The following is a 23315-nucleotide window of genomic DNA, read 5'->3' on the forward strand; positions in this document are numbered from 1 at the left end:
GCCCAGCAATCAGAGTCCTCAGGATATGCCCAGGACAACTGAAAACACGTCCTCACAAAAACCTGCTCTCGAACGTTCGGAGCAGCATTATCCACAACAGCCAACAAGTGGAAACAACCCTCAGGCCCATCAACTGATGAAGTGATCAACAAAATGTGGTCGATCTACATGGCTGAATACTATTCCGCCTTAAAAGGAGGGGAATTCTGTCACATACTGCAACACGGATGAACCTTCGGGACACTGTGCTAGCTGGAAGGAGCCAGTCACAAAGGACCACACATCGTACGATTCCATTTATATGAAATGTCCAGAATAAACAAATCTAAAGATACCAAATGCACATTAGCAGTTGCCTGGAAGGAATGCAGTGTTGGGGTGATGGCTAAGGGGTGTGGTTTCTTTTTTGGGGTTATGAAAATGTTCTAAAATTGATTGTGGTGTATAATGTACTAAAAGTTATTGCATTGTACCGTTTAAATAGGTGAATTGTGTGATATGTGAATTATATCTCATTCAGCTGTTAAAGAACAACAGAAAAAAAGCTGGAATTTTAATACAGAGCAGTTAATTTTGGAACAATTTCATAATCCAGAAAATTCTACACAGGATCTATGAGCATTACATCACGGTAAATAAGCTCCTGGGGCACAGTTACTATTAACCGGAGACTTTCCTTTGTGGTTCTGCTGCTGATGGCCTCTTCATGCCCTGATGGTGCAGAGCTGAGTGGAAATCCAGTAACCTGGGATCCCATTGGGGTCCAGCTTTCCATTCTCAACTGGAAGCTTTAATCTTTAGAGGATGCAATCTATAAATGAAGGAGCTGATCTCAATTTTTTTCTCAAACTCCTTCCATGCTATTCTGTCTGTGAATCATGAGGAATCAAACCTTTGTTTAAAGTGAAAATTCCCTTTTAGTTACTGACAAAATCCTGGCATTACTGTTAACTCCAGTTATAACCCGTTTTGATCAAATCTCAGATTTAACACGAAGATGCTCCTAACAAATGGAAGTGATAAAGATGACCTTAAGTTACCTGTCCCACTGTGATGATACTGTCTTGATCAAAACGATAAAACCTTCAAAAAGGCCTCCATTACCCTTTATGCTCAGAATTACTAAATACTTCGGGACTCCGAAAGGGAAGCATAGCAACCAGTGTCTGCAGACGTTTGCAAAAGCAAAAAGCACGGTGCTTACCTCCAGATGTCACTTCCCTTAGAAAACAAGGAAGACTTGATGACTTCCGGGGCCATCCAGGCGTAGGTGCCAGCTGCACTCATTTTGGTGGTCCTGTGCCATTCTCTCGCTAACCCAAAGTCTGTGATCTTCAGCGTTTTGTTGCAGATGTCATCATGTTCTATCTTCTCAAGCAGCAAAACTAAAGAAAAATCAAAGGGGGCATATTTTCATATTCTTAGGATTTTTCACTCATCATTTTTCCTTTGCATTTACAAAAACAGTCTTCACTGCAGTTGGCAGAGCACATGAACATGAACTTGTACTTTACCATTTTATCTTCCTGACATTACTTGTATCATAACCTTTAGTGGGTCATGTGTGCCTAATGTTATACAAGTTTTTCTTTAAAAAAAACAAAACCCCACATGCAATAGAGCTTAGCATTCTTCATGAATGTTTTCTTTAGGTGAAAGTAAATGATTTCTGGCAACAGGGAACATTTACTGAGATAGCACAGGATCAGAAGTCTGCAAAAGTCTACCTGATAGGAAAAAAATAGATTGTTTTTTTCCCAAGAAGTTAGGTCCTCATCTAAAAGCAGAGTCTCTTCTACTGAATATATGAGAGAATATCTCAAATAGATGACTTGTTATCATAAATAATTATTATCAAACATTATATTAAATTTGCAAAATGCTTATTGATACCTTGACTTGTGAAGATGTTTTAGGAGATATGACTGCTTTACTGAAGCTTGAAATATAGCAAAAAGTGAAAACTGGAGAAACATTATCCAGAGGCTTCCCAGGCCCCAGGCTCCTGACCAAATGCAGGCTGCACAGGGGCAACTATCAGGAGAGCTCACGCTGGTCGGGGAGCTCTCAGGGAACAGCACCTAAAAGAAAAGTGCTCCCCATCCTCCCCGCCTGCACACCCACCTGCCCTTCCCATCCATCACTCCCCATCTGCCCCGCCCACCCGCCCTTCCCATCCATGGCTACCCTCCAGCCCTGCCCACCTTGGGTCCCTGTCTCCCCTGGTTGATTTTCCTCTGCCTATAACCATGCAGAAATGGTCCCGGGTTTTCCATGAGGATCTAATGCAGCCACCTACCCAAGTTCCTTCGTCCCATTTGCTACAAAGGGAATGGTTTAAACTTACTGTTTTGTCTAACTTGCCTCCTTACTCCTTAAAATCCTGCATCCCAACTTGTAGCTCTGCTCTTCTACTCCAACTGAATGCTCAGCAGGTCTGCCCTCTCCATTTTCCTGGTCACTACATTTACCTCTGGTCTCACCACTTGAAAACTGAGAATAGCATAAGACATTCATCATGTTGGATTTTTGGAACATGATCATAAAGAGGGCCATTTTTTCCAGATGCTATTTACAGGGATAATTAATGTTTACTGAATCCATTCTACTTATCAGATACACTTTGGGATTTTAATCAGATAACCACACTACAATGTTATAGGTGGCGTACTGTTAATTATCTGGACTTGATCGATAAGGAAACCGAGACACAGAGATGTTGCTGAGTTATCTGTCCAAAATCACAAAGCTGAGAAGCAGTGAAGCTCAAGCCATTTGACCCCAGAGCCCATGGCCCTAACTGTGTCACTCAGTTGACAGATTGTATCAATTTTTCACAAATGCTGTCTTTATCCTTTGGAAATTTCTCTCTCTCTCTCTGTTCTGGTGCCCATTCTCCTCCTTTCTGATTTCCTGTCACTGCATAATTATCAACAGATCTAAGTAGAGGCAGTATGATGAAGAGTGTGCACTCTACGGCCAGACTGCTTGGTTTGGAATCTGTGCTTCTGTTTCCTTACCTGTCACGGGAATTATGATAGTACGTACATGACCAGGTTGTAGTAAGGAGGAAATAAATACATGTAGAGGCATTTCGTAAGGCTCTCTCTCTCTCTCTCTCTCTCTCTCTCTCTCTCTCTCTCTCTCTCTCACACACACACACACACACACACACACACACACACACCTTTATTAGTGGGTTTGAAAGTGCTTGTAGCCAAAATCAATTTCATGGATGTCAGGAAATTCTACATCTTTTGCAAAGCTTGAAATTTCACTTGGCTATGGATTCATGTTGTGTTTCCATCATATCATCAAACACTGTAAATGTCTGATGTAAAAGTCAAAGAGTTACTGCAATTGGAGAGAACCAATACTAGGTTTAAACATGAAAAGATATCTGAGTGGGGACTTATTATATAAGTCACCAATACTGAATGAATATTGTTGTGTTGTAATATTTCTTTCTCCAAACAATCTTCTACCCATGAGATTTAGAGAGCAAGGACGCCCTCTTCTATTTTTACATCCATTACATAGATGAGAGGTCAGGTTTTAAAGTGGTTATGTGTCCATGGTTACACAGTTGGTAGATAAATAGCAAGGCCAAATTCTACCACTTTTGCCACTCTTAATCCCCATGCTATACTATGTAGTGAAGGATGGGGGAGGAGGCAGGGAGACTCACTTCTGTCTGGAGTGGCCTCCTCTTCTTTCTGTCCATCTATACTGTTCTTATTCAAGGTTCAGCTTTCTTTGGAAACTTTTCTAGAGCATCCTACAAAATAGTGACTATTTCATAATCATTCATTATCCATATATTGTTTTGTCAGTTATCTTTTCACTTAAAACTTATGGCCCTAAATTACATACAAACTATTTAATCCCAGGAACTATATTTTATAACTTTCCCCTGTGTTCCCCAATATCACCGCACACAGTACCTTGTACATCAAATGTTCAGTGGAATAGTTTTTATTAATGATAATTAGATAATTATCACCAGTTCTAATAAGAATGTCGCCTACCATTTTCTGATCCTCTACAGTTGTTTCCACACATTTCTCATTTGATCCTCATACCATTCTATGAAGTGGGGATTATAACCTCATTTACAGTTTAGAAATATTATCCAAGATCATATGAGTATGGTTACAAACACCGACCTTGTGTTAGATGCCATCTGCAGGACTACCGTGTTTCCCTGAAAATAAGACCTAGCCGGACAGTCAGCTCTAATGTCTTTTGGAGCAAAAATTAATATAAGACCCGGTCTTATTTTACTATAAGACAGGGTCTTATCTAACATAATATAAGACCGGGTCTTATATTAATTTTTGCTCCAAAAGAAAGACACATTAGTGCTCATTGGCTAGGTCTTATTTTCGGGTAAATAGGGCACCTCCCCCATCTTCTGTGCTACCAATCATGCTATCAGTTATAGAAAGGGGGCAAAACAAGCAGACATTTCATTTTGTATCTTGCTTCGGAGATTAATTTTTGACTTACCCTTCCTTCCATGTCAGCTTAAGGTATATTTATTTCTCAGTCTTTACTCCTCATATTTATCAAGAAAAGTAAATAGCTAACTCTACATGCTTGAACCACAGCAGGAAAAAATACATATTATTAGCTACGTATCAGCTGTACTACATTTTCCCTTATAATACTACTAATTTCACTTTTAAACAATGATAATTCTTACCACCAAGAAAGACCCCGAATTAATGATCAAATGGCTTTCAATTCTATAAATCTTTGTTTTCCAGGACACTTTCATATACATTATGCCCTCATTCTTACGAATATCCAAATGGGAAGGTTTGAAGACCTTATGGATTAAAACAGGCATTAAAACAATTCCACGTCCCCAGTCCCGGCCTGGAAGCCCTTGAGAAGCAAAGGCTGAAGAAAGGCAGCTCCAAAATAAGTGAAAACATAACTAAAAGTGAGAACTAAAACTTACATATTTAAAATTAATTGCATTTCTAAATAAAGGTCATGGTACAATGTACTGTTAGCAGCCTTTGTACTGATGGTCTCAGAACACCTCCCCCACCCCAAGTCCAAAGTTTCCACAGGAGCTAAGAACCTCCACGCTTTGAACTAACAGAAAACAAGTTAAAATAACACTCTGAATGTCAAACGTTTAGAGTTCCCTGAAAGGCCCATTGTTTTGGAGTCTATTTCAGAGGTGTTCAGCAGAATTCCTGAAATTCCTTATCTTTTGGGCAAAGTGACCGAAACCAAAAATAGCTAGTGTCCCGACAGGTAACATAATGGGGCAGCTGGCCAGGTTTCAGCCTAAGGACACAGGTTGGAGGCCAACTTCCGCTTCCTGTCACTCCCGGGGGAGGGTGACAGGCACTAGCTAGCTACCCACCAGAAGGTACAATGTGCCAACCGGGCAAATCAACTGTTTTGGCCACAGAAATGGCAAATTCCTGTTAGTAACCTAGCGACGTGTGCTTGAGCCCCTTTTGTGCGACTTCAGTGTAGATTTTTGATCCCGGTCAGCCAGGTCCTTCACAATCAGCCTTCACAGCCTGTAGTTAGTCTACTTACTCAGCCGTGGGGCACCCCATTTCCCGGCTCCTTTGAAGTTTCACTTCAGTATTTTCAGAATTATGGCATACAATGTACATCTTTTTAAAAGCAATTATAATGTATCCATTCTATTTTCTCAACATTTAGAGGATTGCTATGTCCAAATTCCATTTCAGTCCAATGAGTTTGTTTCAATTAATCTTTAACTAGGAATATATTACCACCAAAAAAAAAAAAAAAAACAACTCACAAGAAAGAAAACAAGTTGAGAAAAGCAACACTGTGAAAGCATGTATTAACAAACACCCCTTCTCTCCTCTAAGATATAAGGTGACTCTGTGAATTTCAACTCTGAACAATCAGCCACTAACAGTGAATAAATAACTTTCTACGTTTACCAAATAGCGCTGAAATTTCTCACATTTCCCTCCATTTATCCCCTCATACATACACCACTCACTCACTCTCCTGTCTATGGAATCAAATCCAGACCCTCCTGGCTTTCAAGGCTCTTCTCAATCGCATTCTAAATGATCTTTTCAGCTCTTTGCACAACTCTCCAAAATGACCCCTACATGCTAATAATTCTGGGTACTAAAAGCCACTTCTAAGGAACACAACACTGCATCAGTCTGTCGCCAGGCCTCCTTGCACCTGCTGTGTGGACCACCTGCCCCCCCACCCTCTGGGAAAACCACACTGGGCACCCCACTTCCCACAAGGCACCAGGGCACCAGTACTGGGCTCCCATCAGTATGAACTGAGACCCCTCCCAAGTCCATCAGCCTTTGGGACCTCAGCTTCTTCTTCCATAAGACAAATGGACACCTTTGTCACTCTCTTCTTGCTCCAATTATCCTATGAATCTATAAATAGCTTTGCCTCCCAGCACCTTCCTTCCTGCATAACCTCAGCTAAAACTCCTCTGCGTGTGGACTGCGCCTAAGCCGTGCCACTCCCGTTCCACGTAAGTGCTGCCTCACTTTACTTGTTAGTCTCAACTCCCCAGATAAGTCGTAAGCAACTGAAGGAGACAATCTGTACCTCGTTCATCTTATTTATTCACTGTGACTGCCCAGCAACTAGCATTTTTGCACGCTCACTGAGTATTTGTTACATGAACGAGTAAATAGGTACTGTAAGGGAAAGGAGTATGAAGAAGATGAGTTATTGTAAGTTTTTTGATGAGAAGTCACCCACTCATTATGGAAAACCAACTCCCCTCTGCGCTCCTGAAACACTATGAGGACATGAAGTCTGTCTTAAGAATGCTTAGAACAAAACCATTATCTGAGTGCCGATCCGTCAGCAGCATTTGATACAGGTGATCACTGTTCCCGAAACAGGTTCCCCCGGGGCGTCCAGAGCATCACACCCCTCCTGGTTTTTCCTTCCTTTTCTAGCTGCTCCTTTTTCTGGTTCCTTCTTATCTCCCTGACCTCTAATTACAGGAGCCCTCAAGGACTCCATGCTTGGACCTCTGGTCTCTTCTGTCAGCATTCACCAAACCCCAGACAATGGCACCCAATCTCAGGGCTTCAATACTCTCTATATTCTGATGACTCCCACGTGCGATCTCCACCCTGGCCCCTCCAGTTTACTCTCAGAACTGCAGTCAGTGGGATCCCAGTGCTCAGTTCAAAACTCTCCGGTGTCACCGTGAAGTCAGTGGCCTGGCGGGACCTACATGACCCTCCTGTCCTTCATGGCTCTCCTGTCACACCGGCCTCTTGCTTTGGGGGTTTGCAATTTCTGTTCCCAGTACAGGAGTGTCTTCGCCAGGGGGACCCGCTTCCTCACTTCTTTTGGTTTTGCTGATCATCCACTTGTCCTTAGTGATACAATCTAAGACTTCAAGTGTGTATGTACCACAACATATTCAGCCTCCTTTGCAATTTGAGTTTTTCTGCTAAGCACTTAGCACTCGCCATCTTTTATTATTCTACATCTTTTATTATTTATTGTTTAATGTCTGTGTTACCCACTGGAATGTAAATTCCACGAAGAGAAGAATTTGTTTCTGCTGTGCTCACTCGTGAGTACCAGGAGCTTAGGAGAGTTCCTGGCACATAGTATCTGATCAATAAATAACTGTAGTATGAACGAACGAGTGAGCTTACTAAACATAAGAAAGAAACTTCTGTAAAGAAAATATAGACGTGGTCAGCTAAACTAGCTTCATATTGCTCTGACGCCAAAAACAAACGCCACTGTACAAACCTTTTCATAGTCACATTCAATACTCAGTTTTAATGAGACAACTTCTTACATTTCATTGTGTATGAAAGTCTAGTTCTATATTTCCATCACCTTAGTATTTTAGCAGTCAAGGTATGTAAAAAAAAGCAACTGAGGGAGGACTCTTCCACAACAGTCTATACTAATATACTAGTAAAGAGAAAGTAATCTATTTGATATTATTTGATTCAATATTTGCAGAAAACTTGAAACAAAATAAAGTCCTTAAAAATCACATTAAGCCAGTAGTAACTGAAACATCCTATATGCAATCAACATACTTCCCCAAATGGAGTCTGATTTGCTCTTTTTCCAAGAGCTTTAGAAATGCACTAGTTTTGACCCTGGGAGTGAAACAGTTACAGTAGCAGTTTAGTGCTTCATGCCTCCTCCCTGACCCTCAACTCTCAATGCAAGTTACCAGCAGACCTGCCAAAGCATGCAGACGGCAGCACTCCTGCAGAGAACAAAGCTCAGGACTGCTTCCTCATACTGCTGGCTGGCCTGGAACAAGCAAGTTACTAAACTGAAAAGACCCTCACCCCCAACCAAGATGAATAAACATATGATTCTGTGGCACTGTATTTTGCAGAATGAGCAATAATAACGTCCTTAGGTTATAAAGGGTTCTAGACAACTTTTAAGTATCAATGAGTTCACACACACAAAAATCAGGAAATAGTACTCAAAGTGTTTCCAAACAACATCCAAAAATGAGCACCAGCTTTCATTTAGATTGTGTCATACACTTTACTAAATGTTTTGATATATACCAGGAGTCAGCAAACTACATCCCACAGGCCAAATCCAGGCCAATGCCGATTTTGTAAATAAAGTTTTATTGGAACACAGACATACTCATTTGTTTACATACTGTCTTTGGATGCTCTTGCTACAATAGCAGAGTATAATAACAGTTGCAACAGAGACCCTGTTGCCCGAAAAGCAAAAATATTTATTCTCTAGACATTTACAGGGAAAGTGTGCCAACTCCAGGCCCCCCCTATCTCACTTGATCCTCACATCACCCTATTCAGACAGTGGGGGTCCCCGAGCCCACAGCTGGTGAGTAGTGGGGTCAGAGCTCAAACCTCAGACATTTGTCTCCCAATGTCACAGGGACAAATTCTTAGAGATACTCCTTTCCCCAGAGACACAAGCCTAGGATAAGCCACCCACACTCTCACCTGGTGCCATATGTGACCAACCACCCACCATCATTAGATAGTTAATACTGGATTTGGGATAGTCTGTCTGTGGCCCTGGAAGAATTTATGTCAACCCAGATAACCATAAGAAGGAACCCACAAATCTGGTCCTTTAAACAGCACTTTCTAATGTGAGCTCTACATGTGAGTCATCCAGAAGCTTACACACACACACACACACACACACACACACACACACACACACACACAGTGGTGCTTCAAAAGCTCAGATGGGTTGATGGGTGGATAGGATTAGATTTGTGTTAAAGCAACTTAATAAATGTTACTACAGGTGGTGAGTGTATAGGTGCTTCCTTACAGTTCCTTCAGCTCTGCATGGTTCAAGATTTTCTAAATAAAATGTTAGAAAAAAATTCATCACTTATTCCCAACCAAAGTCAATGGTTGGGAATCCGAACATCCAAAGATGAGACAGGAATTTTACTTCTGATGCAGCAGTAGGTATGGAGGTGCTATCCTCTGTAGTGGGCCATCCTTCCTCAACAGAAATGATCATCTAGTCTCGGGGTTCTCAAGGCGTGGGCAGGCACCCCGTGACCCAAGGCGTGGTCAGGCACCCACGGGACCCAAGGCGTGGGCAGGCACCCCCCGGGACCCAAGGCGTGGGCAGGCACCCTCGGGACCCAAGGCGTGGGCAGGGACCCTCGGGACCCAAGGCGTGGGCAGGGACCCCGGGACCCAAGGCGTGGGCAGGCACCCCCGGGACCCAAGGCGTGGGCAGGCACTCCCGGGACCCAAGGCGTGGGCAGGGACCCCCGGGACCCAAGGCGTGGGCAGGCACTCCCGGGACCCAAGGCGTGGGCAGGCACTCCCGGGACCCAAGGTGTGGTCGGCAACCCCTGGGACCCAAGGCATGGCCAGGGTCTCCAGAGACCCAAGGTGTGGGCAGGGACCCCAGGAATGAAGGTGTGGGCAGGGTCCCCTGGGCGACCCTAAGGTGGCAACAGATTACATACAGAAGCGTATATGAACATCCATCCGTCTTCCCTTAAGTCTGGCATTAAAGTGAGCTTCAAAAGCGTAAGGCAATGCCATTCTCCTTGCTGAAATTGTCTTGGAAAATAAGAGGTTTACTCCCCCTTAAAAATGCTATGTTAACATGTAATGGGTCTATTGTTATTTTTATATTATTCAATATTTTTAAATTTATCATTTTAAATTTATAACATGGTAAGCATCAATAGCTATACCCCACATAAACCAAAGCTTTTTAGGGTCCTGATAACAAACATTTGAGGACTACTCACCTAGGCCATATTTGGAGAAGATAAAAGCTCAAATTCTGGCTTTAGAGGCCCTAGATTCATTTCTCTGATAAGCCCAATGAACTTGATAAAGTCTATTAATTCCTGACTCAGTTTCTTCATCTGTAAAATGGGGATAATTAAATTACCTATTTCAAAAGGTTGCTGTGAGGAATAAATAAGCATAAAGTTTGGGCAGTACCCAGCACCTAATAAGCATTAAATAAATATTAGCTGTTTTTTCCTGTTAGTAGTATTATTTAGTTAAAGAACTTAACATGAAGTGATATTTGAAGAAGACAAATTTTAAGAAATAACTAAATTCACACTGACTAAACGTCAACTGTACAAATTTACGTTTCAGGCTTGGAAACAAAATCAGCACAGTTCTCCCAGCCTCCCAGGCAACTCCGCCTCCTGCCCCGGAAAATTCCTTCACTGAGGTGTGTCCGCCTTTTGGGAGCCCCTCAAGTGTTACCGAGGGTTTGAGGTTAGTCACATTGACATCTGGAGTCAAAATCATCAGCCAGACATAGTGGCGTTATTTTCTAACTCTGGTGACCAGAAGGAGAAAGTGCCCTAAATTAACTCACTAAGTAAACAGTGATTATAAAAACCAGGCTCGGTCATAAATGATCAACAATGTACGTCAAACCAGTGTCTAAGTATTTGATATTTTATTACTGCCCCACTGATCACCTGTGATAGTCGAGTCATAAAGCAAATGATCCCAAACTTGTCGTTTTTCTTTGTCGATGCTTCTCTTTCAGCAGATCGGACCACTTTTCCTCCTCGAAACCTTCAGCGGCTCATCTTGCCCTCAGACAGTCCACACATCTTACTTAGCGTGGCATTCAAGGCGCTCACTCACGTCTCGCACAAGCTAAATGCCTGTTTCCTTCCCACTAACCCCCGTCTACCTTTCATCCCAGCCACACCCAGCTACTCACTGTTCCCCAGAAATGCCCTTTGCTTTCATGCCAGTATTTACCCAACTGCCTTGGAAGGGTTAAAGAAACATTAAACAGATTTTTTTCCTACAGGACTTCTGTCCATCTCCAAGAGAGAAATTCAGTAGACAGTATCAGAAATCAAGAAATTCAGGTTCAATGAGGTTATAGAACTCGCTTACGGTCACACAGCTCATAAATGAGGACACCAATATTCAAACACAGGTCTGACTGACTTCCAGTAACTGCATTATTGTAGAAAAATTCAGCACTCACATGGCTGTGTATAAGAATGCAGGGCTTACAGACCGCCTTCTGAAATCCATGAAGTGGACCACCCCCTCCTCTTCCCTTTTCTGTGCTGATATACTTGACAATGACTCCAAAAACGCCCAGATGTGTACACTGAAGAGTACATTTGCACAATCCAGAACTAAATAGCTGCCTCCTCACAACTATAAAAAATGACAAATGGCCTGTTGATTTTTTAATACGCAAGCATGAAAATGGTGGATGGGGGACCTTTTGTGGTTGCTGGTCTTCTAAAAATCTGTCCTTTAGCTGATTTTGTTTCAGAAGTAGATTAGCTCTTTGTCACCACTGGGAGATCCGGGCTGAGCTCCCTGCGCCCCTGGGAACAGGAAGTGGCCATGACAAGAAGCTACACGTCTCGAGAAGGAAGACGACACATGTCTTTTAACGATCACAGCATAATTAATAGCTCCTCCAAAGCACTTTTATAAACTTTTGAAGCACCTTAGAGATTACGTTTGTAATAATTTTCTCAAATAGTTCCTTTATTTACATTGTATAAATGGGAAAAGCTAAAAAAAAAAATTAGGTCCCTTTTGTAGTTTCTTTTAGTTAGAGCTCTAAATTGCATTTCATAATAAGTAATCTGTGTGTATTTGTAGATTGTAGATGCTGTGGTAGATAATATAGATAATAATTATTCCCAGAAGGCTCAAAATATCAGGATAAAAAGTTGCTTAATCATTGAAATAAAAAGTACAAAAGTAAGCAGCTACTGAAATTTGTGGTTCCGCTTCTCGAAGAACATTCATTTTCTACTTTTAAAGAGGTAGAACACAGTAAGCGACTGTGTTCTTACAAAAAAAAAAGAAAAACAGAAAGAAAGGAACCACAAATTACACCACTCAATCTTCTTCCCATCCTAAACTATGCCAGAATAAGCAAAACACTTAGACGAAATTCTAATCGTTCATACCATCTCAGCAATTCCTGTATTGTACTATATTTTATCTTCATTCTTCCGGGTAACTTCCTGAAGACCACGTCCTCTATGGCTCTCGGCCAAGCCAGTGCCTGCTCTGGCCTGGTCAACCTTGACAACCTTCACTCAGGCCAAGCTTGTCTTTGTCCATTCTCCAGAGTAGCCAGAGTGACCTTGTAGATACAGAAATCAGATCACACCACTCCTCTGCACAAAATGCTCAGGCTCCTGGAGACGGCACTCAGAGGGGATCCCAGGTGGGTCACCGCCTGCCAGGGCCACGCACTGACATCTGCTGCCCTCTCCACGCTCCGCCTCAGCCTTCTGGCCTTGTCCCCAGGCTTCATCTTCCCTCTACTTGACTCATGCCTCCTCCTCCTCCACGTCTCTGTGTCACTTCCTTAGAGCAACGTCTCCTGATCACCCTGCACCCATCACTGTCTGCCCCCACCATGCTTTATTTTCTTGATAGCACTTGCTAATGTCTGCCACTGCATGACTGCCATCTATCTCATCAGACTAAGCCCTGTGCCGATGGGGATACTGTCATCTGGTTTGCCACTGTGTCCCTGGGGCCCAGAAGTGACTGGTACAGGGTGGGCACTCAAATGTGGTGAATACATGAGTTCTAGCTCACGATGATTTTTCCCTGTTCTCATAATGCATATAAAACTGGCCATTTTCACGATAACCCAAAGTTGCATTGCATTGTTCTCTAGTTGATGCATAGAGATAGATTTAGCAAACTGTTTTCTACTTACTCTGTGTTCCGGGAGTGACAGGGCCTAGTGTATTTTAACACAAATGATGCTTAAAGCTTGCTAATTTTGTTCAAGTTTCAATCTTTTGCTCTCTGTTAGAAAAGGGAAAAGGTACACATCACATATCAGCTCTTATTTCAACATAAACACTGTTTCAAACGATACGATAAAGCTGAAAAAGACCGATGAGAAAAAAGGAAAGAAAATCTATCAAGAGCCATATCTTCCTTTGACAAATTTAAACATTTGTTTTAAACAGTAATTTCCACTACCTTGGTTCCAAGTAGTCTTATATTGGCTCTTTGTTCGCTGTGTAGACTACCAAATGAAAATACAATTCAATATTGAGTTTTAAAACCTTGTTTACATTATCATTAACTCACTACCACCATTAGCAAATAACCAATAAAGTCAAACAAAACAGACTGTAATAGAACAAGAAGTATGGCTTCACCTATCCTAAGAGAATTCCAAAGCATCTATAGTTATTCCCTGAATAAGTAACACCGCAGAGCCAGGATAAACAATGGATGAGGCACTGCGATTTGCACATTTTAGGCCCTATTTTAATGTTCATGCCACAGTAATTTAACAGCTACAGTAATGGTCATATTGTAACACATATTGGGCTAAGCTAGTGACCTACCCAATTAAGTCTTTTAAAAACGGCAACAGTTTAAACCAAAACGCAACCCTGCCTCACGATGACAGAAATTAAAATGCTCCAGGAGGTTTAGCAATTTATTTTGAGGGTGAAAAGTCTTTCAAACACTAAGTTGCAGAATATAATCACCTTCAAATTACATAACATCTGTCATGTGCACAGTAGTCTATGGTTCCACTGCACAAATTTTTTCCAGTGTCAATAAAAACTAACCATAGTTATTATTCCAAGGTCATGTTCTTTTGTTTTACTATTTAATAGTATTAGTTCTTTAAGAGTTTTAAATTTATATAAAAAGTTTATGATTAGAATGTGGATTGTTCTCTCCCTTTCTGTGCTTTCACAGATGCTAGCAAACATGCTGTGCCTGGTGGTCAGCTAACAGGAGCCCCATGTATTACTACAACCCAATAACACAGACGTTTTGGTCTAACGACCAATCCAACCTGAATCGTTTGCCTGTGTTGGTGATTTGAAGTTGTGCGACAGAATCACATTGTAGAGTGTGAGTCTGTAGAATGCCAGGTTCCGGGTGTATCACAGGAATGCTGCGACTGCTGAGAGCGAGAGCACACAAGATGCTATTGCCGTCCTTAAAATTCCGGGTTCTGCAGACAACTTTGAGCAGACACAGGCAAGCAGGACGTCACGGGAAAAGAGCTTACAGGACTCATGGGCAGGCCACACAGGCCTTGTTCTCTGGCAGCGGGTTAAACGTTTCTTTGCATAAAAGCATATTTTAGTAAATAGGCACCAATTGGCAGTGAAGACTGTGTCAGGTTTGAAGCATTTACAAAAATAACTACATTAAAATTTGTGCTATGTCTTTACTGTACACAGTCCAAAAGTAAATCTAGAATCATTCATATGGCCTCTGTCAGAACTCTAAGAATACACACTACCTTTGCCATTTCTCTGCCATATTTTGTTAGAATCTGCTCTTGGTATTTAAGCAGTTGCAATCTAAATAAGACGAGGGCTTAGCGGGAGTCATAAAAGAGAACCGAAAAGAAAAGTATTCAGTGCTTATATGTAGTCACCAACACTCGAATTACTTTATAATTCCCATAATCAAAATGCTACATTAGTCATTTTCAAGTAAATTTCAGGGCTGAAGGATTCTGAATAGGCAAAAAAAAAAAAAAAAAAAATCTACACAAACATACACCAAATTTATCATTTCTTCATGTCACTCTTCTTTCTGCAGACTTGGAGAAGGACAATGTTTCCAGTTGAGTTAGCTCCTGTCCCAGCAGGTTTTACAAGGTTGAGAGACACGCAGCTGTGGTAAGTCAATGCCAGTTCTGACTGCATCCTTTCAAGTCGTAAGATTTCATCTCATTCTAAGAATATTAAGTGATTTCCCATATTCAAGAACCAACTTTAAAAAGCAGTTCTATTAGCTCTTTTATATGGTGAAACAATTTATGTTTGGTTCAATTGTCATTTTATTGATACCTGGAAAATCCGCCCTGATTTCTAAACAAAGTAAATGATACAGGCTCAGTCTTCAGGATTTCACGTACCTGTGCCACCACAATGACCTTGCTCTCAATCAACCCAAATACACAGGATGGCACAAACTGGTGTTTCTGGTCGGGAGACTATTCACGGACACTCAAGCCACCCAACCAATGATAAAATCATATTTCATGTGCAGAGACGTCTGAATGAAAAGACCGAAGAAACGTCAAAGGACACGAAGCCATATTTAAAGTGCTAGAGGGACGACTTCAACAAGCACTTGAGAAGCTGCAGGAAAAGGGAGTTGGATGAAGGCCACTAGGCCAGAAGGAGGGCCCCGGGTTCCGCATAATCCGCGGAAGGCCTCGGTTTGCAAAGTTCTCCCCAAAGGAACCACTTGTTGTACCTAAAGGCCAAACAGCACCGTGTAGTTTCCAGAAAAATCCAGATTGTTACAACTGTTTCGTCTGCAAGCAAGTCTGATCCTTTTAAAAAGGCGCCCAAAAGCAACATCTCAAGGTACGAGTCACCTGCTCCAAATAACCGAAGGTTTAGCTGGACCTCTGAACCCTGGCAGGCCTGCGCAGGAGGTGCTGCTGGCGCCCACGCTGGCCCCCGCCTCCTCCACCTGGCAGTAGGCTCCGGGAGCCGCCCTGCGCTGGCAGGGTGGTGGGCTGCGCGGGACCCGGCTGCGTCCCCCCCACCCCCGCCTTCGCCCACTTACTGTTGCTGGACTTGAGGTCCCGGTGCAGGACGGGCACGACGGCCTCCTCGTGAAGGTACAGCATGCCGCGCGCGATCTGCACTGCCCAGTCGACCAGCACGTGTGGGGGGATGCGGCGCGCTCGGCGCGGGCCGGGTGCGCGCGGGTCCGGGGCGGCGTTGGCGGCGGCCAGCGCGCGGTTGAGCGCTCCGCCGCGGGCGAACTCGAGCACCAGGCAGAGGTGCGGCTGGCGCAGGCACACGCCGCGCAGCTCGATGATGTTGGGGTGCCGTAGCATGGCGAAGAGCCGCGCCTCCCGCCGCACGCTCTCGGCCGCCGCCGCCGCGTCCTGCTCCGGGTCCCGGCGCGCCGCCTTCACCGCCACCTCCTGGCCCTGCCAGGTGGCGCGGTACACCTGTCCGAAACCGCCGGCGCCGATGAGCTCCTTGAGCTCCAGCCTCTCGAAGTCGACGTGCACTGGCGAGCCGGGCCGCGGCGGCGGCGGGCGGGCGGGCGGGCGGCACGGCGCCACGTAGTTGGCGGGGAAGATGCCCAGGCGCCGCTGCACCTGGCCGGCCCACCAGCCCTCGTCGCCAGACACGGCGGCGTCCTGGGACAGCACCTCCACCAGCTGGCCGCGCCGCAGGCTGAGCTCGTCCTCGCCGCGCGCCTCGTAGTCATACAGGGCTGCCCACAGCCCCGCGCCCGCCGAGGCCGAGCCGCTGGAGGAGGCGGACGACGACGACGCGGAGCCGGCGGGGGCGCCCCGGGACGGGGACACCGGTCTGTCGGCCGCGCCCTCGGCGCCCGGCAAGGCCATGGGGGGAGGCCGTGAGGGCGCGGGCGGAGCGCGGGACGACGGGCTCAGCCACCCGGGCGGCCGCTCATCGTCCGGCGGGGTCGCCGCCGAGCCCCGGGAAGACACGGAGAAGGGATCGGGGCTCCGGGACGGCGGGGGATCGCGGACCCACTACCCGGAGGACCCAACCTCAGCCCCCGTTCCTCCTCGGCCGCCTCTGCTGCCGCAGCGGTCCCCGAGCCCGCGGGCGCTGTCGCACCATGGTGGCGCGCTAGGCCTGCGGCCGGCCTGCAGCTCGCTCGGCCTCGCCGCCGCCTGGGCCGGTCCCTCCGGGCCTGGCCCGCCCTACGAGGACCCGCCCACCGCGCCGGGACCGCCACGCCTCCTCTGGGGCCCCGCCACCCCGCGGCTGGGGCTTGGGGCTTGGGTGCGCTGCGCCCACGTGGCCCGGGAGGCGGAGCCAGCCGAGGGCAGCAAAATGTTTTCCCAAAAGCTTAAATAAAGCCAAGGATAAGGCTTCCAGAGTTCACGCTTCTCAAAAAAGTATTGGCGGCGGGTGAAGACCATCCGGTGCTGTAGGGCGTGACGCGAAGGCGGGTTTAAGTTCGCGAATGTCACGGTGCTTCCCAGAACAGGCTGCCGAGCAAATCTGAGCGCGGCTCCAAACCAGCTTACCCGGCTGCGACCTTTTGAATCCACCGCGCAGCCCAGAACTGACTAGATAGGGTAGGTGACGGATCCCCGCGCAGTGAGCCGCCGGTCTGTGCAGCCCTGAAGCTCCTCCTTCTGGACAGATAACCCCCGCGTTTGTCTTTACTGTTTACGCCAATGGGAAAGGACTGCCTGTCTCCAGGAACCCACAGGTTGGGTGTAGGAGGCATTGGCCACGGCTGGGTGCTAGAGGCTTAGCCTTACATATTTCCGGGAAAGGGGCATAGCGCAAGAGAGTCTGTGCACAGAGACTCAGGTTCTCGCTGGCATGCTGACTTTTCACTTACCGGGTATTTACTGGGCTCAGTTCACAGCGGGTTTCCCTTCTCTACCCCATTCTCCCTCCATCCTACCCCTTGTACAGTTTCCACCACAATCATGACAGGCTGTGATCACCCACCCACAGACACGTGGATCTCCGCTCTGTCTGATGAAACACGTGGATCTCCTCTATACGATGAGACACGTGGATATCCTCTCTATCTGATGGAGGTGTTGGAAGAACCCCGCGAGGTGTGAATACATCTAATTTCACTAATATTTATTGAGCATTATGTGTAAGACACCATGCTAAGGATGGGAGGTTACAAAGCCCCTGCGCTAGAGAAAGATAAAAGAGAATAAAGAAAGTTCTGTGGCAGAAGAATCAGCCAAATGTCCTGCGCTCAAGAGAAGGAGCCACTCATTATGCCTGCACTCGCTGGGCGTGCTTTGTGGTGTGTCACTGGAGCTGAGTACGACGGATTCATAGTGAAGAGGAAGCGCATTCCAGGCACTAAGCAAAGGCACGCGAGTACCAATAAGTCGTGGCCCAGGAAACTGCGAGAGGTAGAAAGGTTCCTGTGGCAGGAGATGAGGCTAGAAAGAAAGACAAGAGCCCAGCTCTAAAAATTCTAAAGAAATGAGAGCGTCCTGTGGAAGCCAGAGTTTCCTGAAGTGTGGGTCCTTTACTATCTGCTAACGGAGAGACTGTTTTGGTCTTATGGCGATAAGATGTATAGCAGTGAATCACATAATGAAAAAATGTATTGCCTTTTCAGTTTCTTTCAGTTCTTTAAATTATACCATTTATTGGCTGTGTGACCTTGAGCAAGTTACTTTACTTCTCTGTGGCTCTGTTTCCTCACTGTCAAATGGGAATAATAATAAATAGTAGGAAGCCCATAGGGTGCTTGTGAAGACTAAATGAGCTAATAGATGTAAAGGCTTGGGAAGATGCTTAGCACGTATTAAGTTTTCAATAAAAACTCAGCTCTTCCAGTTGGGATGTCAGAATCAGGAGTTCAGAAAGGAGGGCAGGAACGGAGGAAATTTACTTTTGGAAGTAATTCTCTAAGCTGATATTACACACTAAAGAGGACTGTTCTGGGCCATGTAGACAGCAGGGGGACCCAGCGTTTCCCTTTGAGTTAGAAAGCCCGTGCACAGCTGGGTGACATTCCATTCACCCTGGCAGACTCTTTGAGCCCTTCAAGGACTGTGGGTGGCCTGCCAGGATCCAGCCTCTCCAGTTCCAGAGGGATCAGGCTGCAGAGCCTTCTAACTTAGCTAAACTTGAGACCTCGCTTGACTCACACACCTGGTACTAAGTTGTCCCCATTGGTGACAACTCTCCACACCCCCACTCATCCTGTAGACCCTCCTTGAGCCTCGAGCAATGTGATCCCCTGGGACCTGTTCCCCATTTGGGGCCTCTGAGTAGGAAACTGTCCTGGAAGGGAGTCTGCCTAAGCATGATTATCCCAAAACTCATCATTTGTTACTTTTGCATCTTTTTTTAACCCCCCAGATCTTACACTTGGGCTAGTAGCGTGGGTGTCATGCATTGCTCTGAGGTGCGTACTGTAACCACGCCCACTCTGCCCAGCCCAGCGCGTTCCCCAGGTAGACAGTAACACAAAAATAACAGACTGCTAAGACAGAACCTTGGTGATAAACAGATTGATGAAAATAAAAACCAAGGCAAAAAAATGTAAAAGATCAGACAAAAAGGACAGCGGATTAGTGTTAGGGAAAACAGAGGGAATAGCTGTATGGAATTGCTCTCCTTAAAAAACAAGGTTGGATTTGTCCATGTTGGCTCTGGAAAGAGAACCAGCCCCTAAGAATCACCTCTCTTTGGGAATCTTCCTCTAGTGAATTATCACTGCCCCTATTATCTTAACTCAGCAGTTCTCTAAGTGTGGTCTGTGGGCCCCAAGAGATCCCTGAGACTTTCTGGGGTTTCACTAGGTCAAAACTATTTCATAATTATACTAAAGTGTAATTTTCTTTTTTTTTTTTTTTTGACTCTGTTGACATTTGCGCTGATGGTGCAAAGGCAATGGTTAGTACAGCAAGTCAAGGCAATGACATCAGATTGTACCAGTAGTTATTATTCAATGTGACACACTTGCAGTGAAAGAAAAAAAATGCCAGGTTCATTGTGAAATGTCCTTGACAGAGCAGTAAAAATTATTAGTTTCATTAAATCTTGACTCTTGAGTACAGTTCTTTCATATTTTATGTGACAAAATGGGAAATACATATAAAAAAATTCTGCTGCATACCCCAGTATGATGGCTGTTTTATGAAAAAGCACTTCACAGTGATTTTTTTTTTTTTTTTTTTTTTTTTTTAGCTGTATGCCAACTTAGTCACTTTTTTTCATGAAACACCATTTTTACTTGAAAGAATGACTGATAGACACATTCGGATATTTGGAAGATATTTTCTTGAAAGTGAACAAAGTGAGACTATTGAATCATGGAAAACCATGAAATTTGTTGTCAATGATGAATTTGAGCTTCAAAGCAAATATCAGGATTTTGGAAAACTTGTAGCTACTTTTATAAGCTCAACAACTTCCCAAACACTTCAAGACTTCTGATAGGATTGGTAGTGATATTAACAAATGTGATTTCTTGATTGTTTAGTGAACTAGGCCAACAATTGGACGATCTGTAAGTTCTGTGAACCGATATTTTCCAAAGATCAGTATCTTTTTGATATCACAAAATTATGAATGGATAAAAGACCATTCAAAGTGGATTATGAAATGTTCATTCATAATGATTTCAGATTCTGCTTTGCAACTAGTCTTTAAAAGACCACCACTTGTCAAGTTTTGGAATAGTATCAAAGAATATCCACAATGACCTAAAGACGCTATCAAAAATACTTCAGCCTTAGAAAAGATTAGTGGTGTCCAGAGTTAGGGAGGTGGAAAGAAAGACTGGAAGGTGGCTACAGTTACAAAAGGGTAGCACAAGAGACGTGTGTGATGAGCTCATCTGTACCTTGACTGGGGTGCTGGTCACACAGACGTGCACATGTGATAAAATCGCACAAAACTGAACACACACACACACAAATGCATGTAAAACTGGTGAAGCTGAAATCAGTTCACTGAATTCTATCAATGTTGATTTCTTGGGTGTAATATTGTACTGTACTACCATTGGACAAAATTGTGTGAGGGCTGCACAGGCTCTCTCTGTCTTATTTCTTACAACGGCACATAAATCTACAATTAAAAGTATTTTTTTAAACTTTTTATTCGTTTTTTACTTCCATTTGTTATATTTTACTTTACCAAAGTTCATTTTGTCTGCCAACCAAAATTAAAAATTTTTCACAGGGTGGTCAGAATTAAATGTTGGAATAGTAACTTCCAAGGCTCTTGGGCATATCACACCTCAATACATAATGCCATTTGAACAAACCAAATATACATGTATGCAACCTGTATCTTCACCAGTGTTCTTGTTATTTTTCACCATGAACCATTCTATCATGAAACCAATAATAGAGAAAATTTGTAATAGAGATAGGACAGAATACACAGAAGGAAGGGGGGCGTGTCCAACATCATTTTTTTTTGAATGTCAGGCAGTAATCTAGTATTTGGGATATAAAAGTGAACAAAACAAAGTTGTCTATCATCATGAAGCTTATATTTTAGCAGCAGTCGATGAGAAATAAAATATATAAGTAAATTACACGGTATATTAGAATTTGATAGCTTCTGTGTAAGAATAAGGAGAGCAGGACAGGAATGGGTCAGGAATGGGGTGAAGGTGGGCTGTTCACCTGGGTGGACAGGGTGGCTTCGTTGAGAAGGTGACATCTGAGCAGAACCTTGAAGAAGATAAAGGAATTGGACAAGCAATTATCTGGAGGAAGATTAAGTGAATATATGCCGTAAGGAAGTTCACAATCTACTTTGACTTTCACCTTCTCAGGAAAGCCCAATTCAATACTCCAATATTCTAGTTGAGTGACTCTGAATGAAGGCGGTGTGAGTACAAAGTAGCATGAAGTATTAGGTTGGTGCAAAAGTAATTGTGGTTTTTGCAATTATTTTTAACCTTTTAAACCGCAATCACTTTTGCACCAACCTAATACTTTTTGAATGAGTTGAGATTGTAAATTAGCCTTTTTCTCTTGAATCTGGTTCTCTGGCTTCCTTTTCATGAGCTTAACGATGTGGGGGTAAGTGAATAATAATAAAGATAATGGTACAGCAACAGCAGCTAACGTTTACTGGCATGTATTACGCTTTTAATTCAGTCTGTGTGTTGGCTTGCTGTTTATTCTCAAAGGTTCACCTGGCTTCTAGCTTTGGACAGAGTAATCGTGAGTTTCAGAATTTCTGTAACTTTAATCAGAGGACAAGACTAGAGCCTTGCCTGTCCATGCTTAGACAATGAGCTACTTCATTGAAGAAGACAACAATGTAAAAATCCGAGTGGTTTCAGAAAGCCAAGGTCTGTTTTAAACCCTTGGAGATATGCCTTCTGAGGTAAAGCTACAAAGCTCGTGACCTTGGACCTGAGATAGGAAAATTGCTGTTCCATTCTGAGTTGCCATTTTTGTACATTTTGTCCTATCAAAATTAGTTTTATATTATTTATAATTTACTGGACTCTTTTCAATTGTAATGACTAATGCCTCGTAACCTGCTAGAAATGTTAAACAGAGGACAAAGATGATCAAAAAAAAAAAAAGAGCAAGTGTTTACTTTTTAATAAGTGCCAGTAGCCGGCTAGTTACACTATGAAACATACAGTGAAGCATTCTTGGCGAGAACGTCTAATTCTTGGACTCATGGGTTACAGGTGACTTTTACTCTGAACAAAGTTACTCTATAATGCTGTTTTATCTTACTTACTCCATGAAAATAATGGTTTCCTGCATATCAGATCTAGGGACACACAGCACAAGTCAAACTTACACCACTGTTCTTTCTTGTGACCTTAAGCTTTTATTTCAAATTTACAATATTTTTTAATCCATATATAAAATTAGAAGAATATTGACATACCCCTTAAGAAAATGATGAATACCATGAGAATTAATGAGATAATAAAATTAAACAGCTCTTTTGAAATTCTTAGAAGAAAAACACTAAATAATTCCAAGCATTTTTTTTTTCCTAATTATGCTTCAAATATAGGCCAATTCAGCACTGATCTCAGGTTTCTTTCATAAAGTGACCCCTTTTTCTTAGTCTTTTTAAATCTTTGCTGAATTTCCTTCCAAACTCTTAAATTAACCCAGCTGACTTTTCCTTCTTTTATACACAAATGTGGAACATACCAAGTGTAGGTATTCTGCTTTACTCCATTCCTGTTACAATGTTAGTTTAATCTCTGTAGGAATTTTCAGGGCCCAAAGCCTGAGTCATGGTCGATTTTATGGGTGCTATTGTTACCTTATAGGGTTGTTTTTATCCGGAGGAGCTGATGAATGTCAAGTACTTTGAAAACTGTAATGTGCCCTATAAATGT

The 23315-nt window shown here is 43.6% G+C and overlaps 1 protein-coding gene across 3 annotated transcripts in view; it reads right to left on the reverse strand.

Annotated features, from left to right (window-relative positions):
• The window catches only part of MAP3K21 (mitogen-activated protein kinase kinase kinase 21), a 58902-nt gene extending 41781 nt beyond the window's left edge, over positions 1-17121 (reverse strand). For all 3 annotated transcript variants that reach the window (XM_033099554.1, XM_033099553.1, XM_033099556.1), the window contains exons 1-2: positions 16056-17121; positions 1205-1385 (exon numbers count right to left, since the gene is read on the reverse strand). In XM_033099554.1, the coding sequence (XP_032955445.1) occupies positions 1205-1385; positions 16056-16854 (980 nt within the window). In that variant the 5' untranslated portion in view covers positions 16855-17121. The remainder of the gene's footprint in view (positions 1-1204; positions 1386-16055) is intronic.
• Positions 17122-23315: the final 6194 nt, after the last annotated feature.

Source organism: Rhinolophus ferrumequinum, chromosome 27 (genome assembly GCF_004115265.2).
Source record: "Rhinolophus ferrumequinum isolate MPI-CBG mRhiFer1 chromosome 27, mRhiFer1_v1.p, whole genome shotgun sequence".
Lineage (NCBI taxonomy): Eukaryota > Metazoa > Chordata > Mammalia > Chiroptera > Rhinolophidae > Rhinolophus > Rhinolophus ferrumequinum.